Source organism: Procambarus clarkii, chromosome 48, assembly GCF_040958095.1.
Source record: "Procambarus clarkii isolate CNS0578487 chromosome 48, FALCON_Pclarkii_2.0, whole genome shotgun sequence".
Classification (NCBI taxonomy): domain Eukaryota; kingdom Metazoa; phylum Arthropoda; class Malacostraca; order Decapoda; family Cambaridae; genus Procambarus; species Procambarus clarkii.
In genome coordinates, this window is record NC_091197.1 from 12,268,696 (window position 1) to 12,280,165 (window position 11,470).

General features: G+C 40.8%; 1 protein-coding gene across 1 annotated transcript; it reads left to right on the top strand.

Moving 5' to 3' along the window:
- The first annotated feature begins 611 nt into the window (after positions 1-611).
- LOC123764787 (alpha-2C adrenergic receptor-like) lies at positions 612-3,298 on the top strand. Its single transcript, XM_045752922.2, has one exon. The coding sequence runs from the start codon at positions 2,543-2,545 to the stop codon at positions 3,296-3,298; it is 756 nt and encodes a 251-aa protein (XP_045608878.1). The 5' UTR covers positions 612-2,542.
- The last annotated feature ends 8,172 nt before the right edge of the window (positions 3,299-11,470 follow it).

Consider the following 11,470-nt stretch of genomic DNA (forward strand, 5'->3'; position numbering starts at 1 on the left):
GTGTGTGTGTGTGTGTGTGTGTGTGTGTGTGTACTCATCTATTTGTACTCACCTATTTGTGCTTGCGGGGGTTAAGCTTTGGCTCTTTGGTCCCGCCTCTCAACTGTCAATCAACTGGTGAACAGATTCCTGAGCGTGAACAGGATAGCGTGAGAACAGAACAGCGTGAATATTCCCGTGAACAGAGAATCAACAGGTTCAACAAAATGTACCATCTAATTTCCCCGTCATCATTGCTTCGTTACGAAATCCTATTTCCTACAAATAAAACAATCAACAAATCAACAAAGAAGCCTGTTGCATGCCCATCGAGGACTTCACTCTGAACACAATATCACAACAGATTTGTTACGTGTACGCAGGAAGCTCGTCACTATGAGCTATAGATTGTAGTAGTTAGGGATGGATAGCCGGGCTAGTCGTTTCAAGTAGGTGTGGAGTTAGTACCGGAGGCCTCTGGGGAGAATGGGGTGAGGGAGGAATGGAGAGAAAGAGAGAGAGAGAGAGAGAGAGAGAGAGGGAAAGAAGGGCCATGTCATAACTTGATGTGTGGGGGGGTGCGCGATCTGTCGCTCGCAGCACGTATGGTGTGGCTTGGCCCGGCCAGTCAGCGCCACGCAGTCATAGAGAACGGACGCGTGTTCCACACCTTTCCTCGCACTCGGCTCAACATTACCCATCCCAACCGGTTTACCTTACTCCCCTACCCCCCTCCACCACACCCCTCCAGGCGAACCTCGTGTACGTACTTCACACACACACACACACACCAGTGTCTGCGTCAGTTACCGGTGTCGGGGCGTGAGTCAGCCATCACTATGAAGGAGGTCCCGGTACTGACCTGTCCTCGTACTCCACCGGGCGGTGCGAGAGAGGGATTTTTCGTAACGAGATGATTCGTATGTGGTGGTGGCGGTGTGGGAATGTTTTTTCGGCTCACTTGAGTTACACACGTGCATAGCCCATCAGTCCATCAGGATGGTGATTAGAAGATACAAGGATTGTTTCATCCTACTCCTAGGATTGCTGAGTGCTTCGAAGCTTCGTTCTATCACAGGATAAATTTAAATAAGAGAAGGTGTAAAATATTTCAACTGATGACTAGTACAAAATTATTGATGTCACTCCTTCACAAATAATAATATAATGTTACTGAAGATAATGTTATTTAAGCCAATTACGCATTGTAATTTTGAAAACAAGTTAGCCTAGAACCATTATTGCAATAAACTGGTGCTTAAATTACAATTAGCATTTATTCAAAATCCTTTACAGAAAAATACAATATATATATATATATGTCACCAATCACATAAGACCAGATTGCGTCAACAATTACATATTATATACATAAATCACAGATTTTCTGCAAGAAAGTGAAGAGAAAAAAAATTGCGTTAAGCCAATGAATAAGTTTATGTTGCGTGTGAGTATTATTATTATTCCCACATTTTACTACTGGCAGGTAGAAAGTAACATCACTGTCCCGTCTGAAATTTTTGTTGGGTGATTGTGAGACGCTGGACACAAGCAATGAACAGCGGGAGCAGGAAACTTGAAGCCTATTGTGTTGTCATCCTTCACTAGTAGCATCATGTGATGGCAGCCTTCACTAGTAGCCTCGTGTGGTGGCAGCCTACCCTAGTAGCCTCGTGTGGTGGCAGCCTACCCTAGTAGCCTCGTGTGGTGGCAGCCTACACTAGTAGCCTCGTGTGGTGGCAGCCTACCCTAGTAGCCTCGTATGGTGGCAGCCTACCCTAGTAGCCTCGTGTGGTGGCAGTCTTAACTAGTAGCCTCGTGTGGTGGCAGCCTACCCTAGTAGCCTCGTGTGGTGGCAGCCTACCCTAGTAGCCTCGTGTGGTGGCAGCCTACCCTAGTAGCCTCGTGTGGTGGCAGCCTACACTAGTAGCCTCGTGTGGTGGCAGTCAGCACTAACCGCTGTTGGGATGAGCGCTTGCATGTGACAAGATCAAGAAGTTTTCCAGCCGACGATAGAATGTTTCCCACCTGGGGAGTGTGTAATATTTCAAGGGATGTAGGTGAGTGTTGCAATCTGTACAGCTTTGAAGAGACGGAAAAGGAGTACATATGAAAAAATCATCGAAGAGCAAAATGGTTTATTTCAAAATCGAAGCATATTCAAGAAGAAGAAATCAATGTCTATTTTAATTTATTTACAAGAATTTTTGACCAAATTAGAAGTACACTGTACTGAAAAAAATCGAAAATATCTTTAGTGCAAGAGAAAATTGAAGAAATTTATTTTTTCTTTTAAATGAATGAACTCGTCTACAAGAGCAAATATGTAGACTTCTATCTTCATATTGGTCCAAAGGGGGTGACTAAATTTCCCACAACCCGCCAAGGACCTTTCACCAAGCCTTACTCGACAACATTCTGGCTTCTCAACTTTCTGCATCTCGTCTTGTCTGTCATCTCCCGTTTTTGGTCCTCCCGTCTACCAGTCTTCCCAGATCAGCCTGCGACAAGCCTGATTTGTCTAAATCCAATGTCTCTTAGTTGTCAAAACAAGATCTGAACCATGGATGGCTTAACTGTCAACCTTACAGCTGAAGTAGAGGATTCTTCCGGTTTCCTGGAGTATGGAGGTATATACGACCAAGGGTTGGAAGTTTTCGACACGAACGGGTCCTTAGCGCTGACCAACGACACGAACAATGGGACCTATTGGGTGTATCCCTGGGGTGGGTCCATGTACCCTTCGGGCTACAGTACCCTGGAGATCGTCGTCATCACCGTTATCATCACTGTAGCTATGATTGTGGTGGTGGTCGGTAACATGCTGGTTATCATCGCCATCGCTACAGAGAAAGCACTAAAAAATATCACCAACTGGTTCATCGCCTCCTTGGCAGTGTCGGACTTTCTGTTAGGGCTCGTTATCATGCCCTTCAGTCTCGCCAACCTCCTGATGGGGTACTGGATGTTTGGGGACCTCTGGTGCGAGCTACACGCCGCTATAGACGTCCTTTTATCAACAGCTTCCATAAACAATATCTGCCTCATCTCGTTAGACCGCTATTGGAGCATTACACACGCAGTGGCCTACCTGAAGAAGAGGACCCCCGAGCGTGCAGCCATCATGATCGTGGCGGTGTGGCTCTTCTCCGGGTTGGTCTCCATCCCGCCTTTGCTAGGCTGGAAAGAAGTACGAGCACCTGAGGAATTCCCCAAATGCACGGTAAGTAGCTGCGACAATCTCAACAACCCTCTGCTGCCTCCATGGGAAGGTTGTCGTCATTACCAAATATATCGGGTTCGATCTTTGATTGACTAAAATATTGGGTCTAAACTGTATTCTGACATTCCGTCATAACACTGGAACATATATTTTTTGCTTCTGATTACGAACAGATGAAAATTGCAAAAGTTGCAAATAATCGGAGAAAACATATAGAGGTTAGTGGAAATAATTCAGGCCATGGTCAAGCGTTGTCGTGTTCTCATCTGCATCTGTTGCACGCGTTTCTCTTCACATTGGAAATGAAAACGTGAATTTATTTATATATTAATAAGAGAGGTTTATTGCCGCTTGGGGGCTAGCCTCACCCAACTTTGCACAATGATTCCTGTAGGGTACGTGCCCAACAGGGCGCGTCATGGTCGCCAAATTTCAAGAGAAAACCGTGTGCCAGTCACATGCTCACCAGCACTCCGATTTTGGCAGTGACACCGGCACCTCTTTCCCCAAATAATTTTAATAAATTTTGTATTATAGTATTTTAACATATTTCGGGAAATTTTTAAAAATATTTCATGATACCTTGGTGGTAAAGTACGAAGACACAAGTTATTGCCGAGCCTCTACCATCTTCCAAGCCTCCTCCTCCCACTACTCCTCAAAGCCAACGAGAAACAATTTTATTCTTTGTATATTACATTAATTATGAGACATTTGATATTAAAGTGATATTGTAGCAGAGAGAGAGAGAGAGAAGGAAGACACAGAAATAGAGATTATATATATATATATATATATATATATATATATATATATATATATATATATATATATATATATATATATATATATATATATATATATATATATATTTGTATACTTGGGCAGCAGGCGTTCCCTCAAACAAATTTGGTTAAATATTACCCCATTACTGGCGTTGTTGATCTTAAAGTGTAGGCTTTCTATGCATCTAACTACTTTCCTAATACCAGTATTAAGAAGAGCTGTCAAGTTACCCAAATTCCTGGTCAAGAAACTAGTAATTATTGAAAGATATATTTTCTACATCGTTTTCGTTCCGGAAAATATTCCAGAGAACGAAACGTTGCAGAAAATAAATCCCTCCAATAATTGCGAGAATTTCTTCACCATAATCTTTGTAACGTGATTCTTCTTCCTTATTCTGATATTTAGAAAATAGAAGCATAGAGAGCGTACATTATAAGCTCAACAATTCCAGCAATACTGTCGTTCCTAATCAAATATTCTTAAAGGTATGCCCAGCTTGATTGGTCCCTAAGCGTAGAATCAGTTAAACTTTGTGAACCCTCAGGATTCGAACCCAGGGCGCCGCGGTTCTCCACATGACTACTGCACCAGCGATCATCTATGGTGCAGTGGTCAGAGTACCAGCGCTGTTTATGGGGAGACCCCGCGGCGGCCAGGGTTCGAATCCCGAGGGGTCATAAAGGGAGAGAGTTTAAACGGTGTTTAAACCGTTTTGTGAGAGGTCGGTGTTGGAACCGTTCTTCAGGGGTGGGGGGGGGAGAGGTGTTGCATCTGTTGAATGAGAGGTCCGTATTGCAGTCTTTCTGTGACGGGTCAGTATTGCAACTTTTCTATGTGGGATCGATGTTGCAACTATTCTATAAGGGACCGCAGGCTCAATAGTTTATATATAATAATAGGTGAGATATAATAGATGATAGATGAGAGATAACAGCTGAGATATAATAGATAAGTGATAAAGAAAAAATAAAGAACTATAAATAATAGCTTAGGATGAAGGGAGGAGAAATTCTTCGATCAGTTATGGAGGGGACATTACCCCCAAATATGAGGCCAGAAACCCACACTAACAGAATAACAACAGTTGCATGTGGCATACTGGCCAACAGCTGTGTATCTTCCGGAAACTTGGACAAGGCAGTTTTACGGGTCCTCTATATATATATATATATATAGGGAAGGTGAGATCCACTCTTGAATATGCATCCCCTAGCCTGGAACGCTTACTTGAAGAAGGACAAGGAGAAACTAGAAAAGGTCCAAAGATATGCAACAAGACTCGTTCCGGAGCTGAGGGGATTGAGCTACGAGGAAAGACTGAGAGAACTGGACCATACCACACTGAAGAAAAGGAGAGATAGAGGGGACATGATAACAACATATAAGATTCTGTTGGAAACTAACAAAGTAGACAAAGCAGCATTGGTCAAAGCTAGGAACAGCAGAACGAGGCGTCAAGGATGGAAACTAGAAACGCAAATGAGTCATAGAGACGCCAGAAAACAAACTTGTTTAGTGGTAGAGCTGGTCTTAAGTGAATATGTTAGACGCACAAGTCGTGGAAGCTAAATAGATTCAAAGTTTTAAATGTGTGTGTGTGTGTGTGTGTGTTTGTGTGTTAAAATGATTAAAACGTAAGAAAGGAGTTTTTGCATTGATCTAGGAACGTTCGGAAGGTCGGGCTAGGAGCCTAGCTCGACTCTGCAAGCACTTCTAGGTGAGTGCACACACACACACACACACACACACACACACACACACACACACACACACACACACACACACACACACACACACACACACACACACTAGAGGGTGTGCCATAAGGTGAAGGTAGTGTTACAGGGTGACGATGATGCTATACTGTGATGGTAGCGTAATAGTGTGATGGTAGTGTCAAAGGTTAATCGTAATACCATTATCTGATATTACTGCCATGGATTATTGGCAGTACCATTAGGGGTTATTAGTGCCTTAGGGAGTTGTTAATGCCTGAGGGAGTCGGTTGTGCCATAGAGAGATAGTAGTGCCATGGATTGATAGTAGTGCCATGGATTGATGGTAGTGCCTTAGTGTGATAGTATTGCCATATGGCGATGGCCGAGAGCCTCGATCTCGTGTAGTCAAGAAGACAAATGGGAGAGGGAAAGTGAGTACGAAAGTGACGCACCTGCTGCGTATTGCTGCGTATTGGAACTCTTCTTCCTGACCTTTTATGCTTTATCTCTTTGCCTTTTTTGTGTCTATCTTTTACTCTTTTTGTCTCTTCCGTGTCACCTTTTGTGTTTCCTTCTGTGTCTCCGTTATCGTCTTCTTTGTCCCGTTCTGTGCTTCTTTCTGCGCCTCTGTGATTCTTTCTATATCTTATGGTTCTTTATATCTTTATCTATATCTTTATCTATATCTTTAGATTCTTTCTATATCTTATCTTTTTCTTTTAGGTCCATTAAGAATGGTGCCAATGCTTCTAATGTAACTGAATAGTAAAATAATAACCTCATCTTATTTGATGAGCTTATTGCGTATCTACGTGTTGAGCGAACATGTTCCAAAATGTATCGTTAGCCTAAGATTAAATGATCGCTGATGGAGTGTTATTCTTGAGAAAGGCGCTGTTACTATGAGGCTATTAATTATTGAGCGTCTTGTGTTGTAGTTGCTAACTTCTGGTTGTCTACGAAGTTGGGCCAGGTGAGGCGATTTGAAATTATTGGCCTTAATACATAACAGACTGGGTGAAGACTGGAGGTGAGTCTCCTCGTCCCCTTTCCCACCTTTGGAAGACTGGTTCAGGCCATCCAAGAGAGCGGTGCATGATCAGGAGTGGAGCCGTTGGGCGGCAAGTTTCAAGTCTTCCTACGTTAAGGACGTAGTTAATTATGGTCACTGAAGGGTCTAACCTCTTTCCTAAGATGTCAACTTCATCATTGAACACCAAATTTGTTCCCAATATGAACCTGTCCCAAGTTAACCTGCAATATGAATTATATATTGTTATCATCTGTGTTTTCTCAACCACAACAGTGACCTGAGATTCTCTGTCTGTCTCTCTCTCTCTCTCTCTCTCTCTCTCTCTCTCTCTCTCTCTCTCTCTCTCTCTCTCTCTCTCTCTCTCTCTCTCTCTCTCTCTCTCTCTCTCTCTCTATCTTGATGACCAGTTCCTAGAAATTCCTAGTTTTTATTGTTGGAAATTACGCTAGTGATTGAACCAAACGAGCGAGGCAGCGGAGCAGAGTTTCACCCAGACTACTGACAAACAATGTCCGAGGTCAGTTTTCCTTTTAAAAATCTATTTTTATCATAGAGCTGGCAAATCTGCGTATGTAACTTATACGAAAATATTGTGATAAATATAAAGTATTGATTGGAGGTCCTACGCCGACCTTGGACCAGAAACAATGAGCAAGAAGTAGATAATAGAAGGCCAATGGAGCTAATATTACGGGCTATTCATGCCCGTGCCACCTCTTGGGTGGCTGAATCTTCATCAATCAATCAATCAGTGGAGCAGCTCGTGTGTGTGTGTGTGTGGGGGGGGGGGCTTGAGATTAATAACTGAAGGTGACAGATACAAAGATCTTAACTCCAAGACGTAGGCAGCATACATTAAGATAAAGTTCTTCAGTTGATCTATAAATACTAAGTGATCTTAATCTTTTAGTTGATCAAGCTATAGCTGTGTATTGATCGATCAACCACAGCTTTAGCGTACACTGTATAGTTCACTATAGTTTTAAACCTAAGTTTAAAGTGAGACGGTTCATCTGAAACATTAGCTCGTGTACACAATGAAATCAACATAAGGGGATACATCTAAGATCAAATCTTTGGTGCAGTTGGGTAGGATCGATCCTGCGTCTTGAGTCGCCCCAGACGCGCGCCTTACGGGTTAAAGAGCAAGGCTGTACCTCTCATTAACTTTGGTTAAAGTTACTAATAGTAAGATACACAGGGCTGTCAGTCAGTTCTACGGTAAGATTCACTGATAAAGATATTTTTCTTGTCATTAATATAGTGAATAACAATCAATGGAATTTATCTTCTTAGTGATAATATAATTCTAAGTTTAGAAAGGCAGATGATGATATTTTTGTAATTTTAATTTTGAAATGTTGTTTTAATATTTTATTTTGCTTGAATAATATAGGTATTTGCGTACACTATAATGGGCACCCGGCAGTTCCCGGGTCTCTTTCCCCCTCCCCATCCCTTGTCTTCCCCCTCCCTAGGGCCTAGGATTATTTAATATACTAATATTTGTACAAATATAGTACTATACACCTAATATGTACTATATTAGGCCTCAGATAGCGTGTATTAGGCTTAGGATGGGTAGGTTAGGTTAGGTTAGTTAGTCTTTACAACATAAGTAGAAAAATGTTTCCCGGTTTCTCCAAATTCAATAGTATTGATTTCTACTTTTTAACTACGTTGTATGTCGGTATATGTACTATGGTCCTCATTCTTCCTATAAGTTCTATCTCCTTATGTCTGACCTCCTTCTTACGAGAGACAAACATACATGATATATATATATATATATATATATATATATATATATATATATATATGTATATGTATATATATATATTATATATATATATATATATATATATATATATATATATATATATATATATATATGTATATATATTATATATATATATATATATATATATATATATATATATATATGTATATATATATTATATATATATATATATATATATATATATATATATATGTATATATATTATATATATATATATATATATATATATATGTATATATATTATATATATATATATATATATATATATATATATATATATATATATATATATATATATATATGCATTCTGCATAATATAAACAAAACATCCTTCTTAGTTACAATACTGTTTCGTTAAAACGTAGATTCAATTTGTCTTGCGCACGCGCACAGCACTTAGTAAAGAGAACTATGATTAAACACTTAACACTTTCGCTCGCAGCTTCAGGAAATACAACTTAGCAAGATGATATCAAAATATATATTACGGTTTAATCGTTATAAATTTCATGGTGGTCTATTTGCATTTCGAAATAATGTGTTAATATGATTATCGTGTGTGCGTGAGTGTATGATTATACATAATGGTAGTATATACGTCTGTACACACCTAGTTATGCTTACGGGGGTTGAGCTCTGGCTCTTACTTTGGTCCTGCCTCTTAACTTGTCAGTCAACTGATGTTACAGATTCCTGACCCTACTGAACTCTATCATATCAACACTTGAAACTGTATATAGAGTCTGCCTCCACCACATCACCACTGTGTATGTCTTTGTGTGTATGTACTCTATGCAAAACGTAAAGCCAGAATTATGTCACTGAAAATCCAGACACCCAATCGACACATCTGAAGTAGAACATCAGCGCAAGGTGGAAACTTAAATTAAGATATTAATAAGTAAGTTAAGTTAATTAAATTATTATAGTGGAACGTGACAGTTGGAACCTTAGATCTATATAATAGAAGGTGATAGTGGGAACCTTAGATCTATATAGTAGAAGGTGACAGTTGGAATAGGACGCACCTGCCAGCTTCCCCTGGTGGTAAAGACTGTGGCGAGGCGCGGGTGAGTCTCAGGGTCTGGCCCGAGTGTGTCAAGAGTGGGAGGAGAAGAACACCATTACATTGATTTATTGATGGCGCTGGTTTAAGACCTCCGATGTGTCGGTGGACCCCAGGCCATTTGTGTGTGTTTGGTTGTCTGTGAAGGGTGTTGGTAATTGTGTGATGAGTCTAAATTGTTGCTAGTTTTTCCTGTTTGTTTCCCGGTGATGAGTTGTTTTGTTCAAAACACATCGGAATGTTTCGAAGCCCAGAAATCTCGAGTGTTTGAGTGTTTTTCCTTATGGAAGAGAAAAGGAAAAGGCCCCAAAAACCACACAATCACAATGTTAATTGTACATTGTGGTTACGTTTGTTGATCTAAGGGCTTCCGTTTTTGTGGTCCCGGGTTCGAGGCTCAAATGGTCCAAGTGAATTAACTGTTACAGTGTGTGTTTACTTTGTGGTTTTAGCCTTACTTGATAAACTTTTTTGTTGTCTAGTAAACAATATACACCTCAAAGCCTCTCCCAAACAATGATAGACCCTATTGCTACTATGCCCAGTGGTAACACTCTCGCCTCGCCAGCGATTTGGTCAAGGTTCATGTTCTGGTCAGGGAGGATTGACTGGGCCCCCACTTCATAATTGCTCGTCTCTCTTTACCCAGCAGTAATTGGGTACTTGGATGTAAAACGATTGGCGGGTCGTGTTCCAGGGAAAACTAGTGGGTAAGGCTTACGATGAACTCTGACACGGGGAAGCTTTAAGCCTGTTAGCAAGAGTCACAGCCTTTAGTGCTAATTATTTAGCACACATGTTGAACCAAGTCCTTGTGGCACTCTTGGAATGCTAAATAAAGTGCCAAAAAGTGGATCAGAGTATTAGCCTAACCTGTTTTCGGCCTATCATACACAATCTTTGGCTTAGGCTTAATTTAGTACATCTATGTACTTTATTAGGACCTAGGAAAGTGTAGTTAGTCTAGAAAATCAAGTAGAGGACATATCGTACATCCAGGGGCCAGATTCACGAAGCAGTTACGCAAGTACTTATGAACGTGATCATCTTTCCTCAATCTTTGACGGCTTTGGTTACATTTATTAAACAGTTTACAAGCATGAAAACTTCCCAATCAATTGTTGTCATTGTTATAAACAGCCTCCTGGTGCTTCGGGGTTCATTAACTGTTTAATAATTGTAAACAAAGTCGCCAGAGATTGAGAAAAGAGGGACAGGTTCGTAAGTGCTTGCGTAACTGCTTCGTGAATTTGGCTCCCAGGCCTATACGACGCACCTAATTTACACGAATATATGATGGAAGGCAAGTTGAGTATTTTTCCTCGTGCATTTCTTGCAAGTGATTTTCAACTGGCTATGTAGCGGAAACATAGGATTTTGCCCATGTTAACACATTATAGGGGTCTCGTTGGCTTCGTTTTCGACTCACAATTAAGGATATAATGTTCGATTCTCAGCGAGGGGAAAGAAATGGTTGGGTACGTTTCCTTTTCCCTAATGCCTCTGTTCACCTAGCTGTGAATAGGCACCTGTGAATTAGGCAACTGTTGTGGGGTTGCGCCCTGGGGGAGGACTAGGAGGTTGACCTTGCGGGGGAAACAGATACAAGCCTGAAGTTTATACATACATAGGCTTCCTGTCCCCAGCAAAGCGAATTATTATTATTATTATTCGCGACTGGTAACGGACCAAAAACGTACGTCCTGTCCGTTTTTGGCACGTTACTGGTGCGGTGATCTGTGTTCGATTAGAGGTGATCACGCCATGGGTTCGAATCCTGGTCAGGTCATTTAGAGTTCTTATTGATATGTATATTTGCATTTATATAAAAGCACAATCAGTTTTATCGAATAAAAAATAT

Coding starts and splice junctions, on each gene's coding strand:
- LOC123764787 (XM_045752922.2), top strand. CDS start 2,543: ATGGATGGCTTAACTGTCAACCTTACAGCTGAAGTAGAGGATTCTTCC.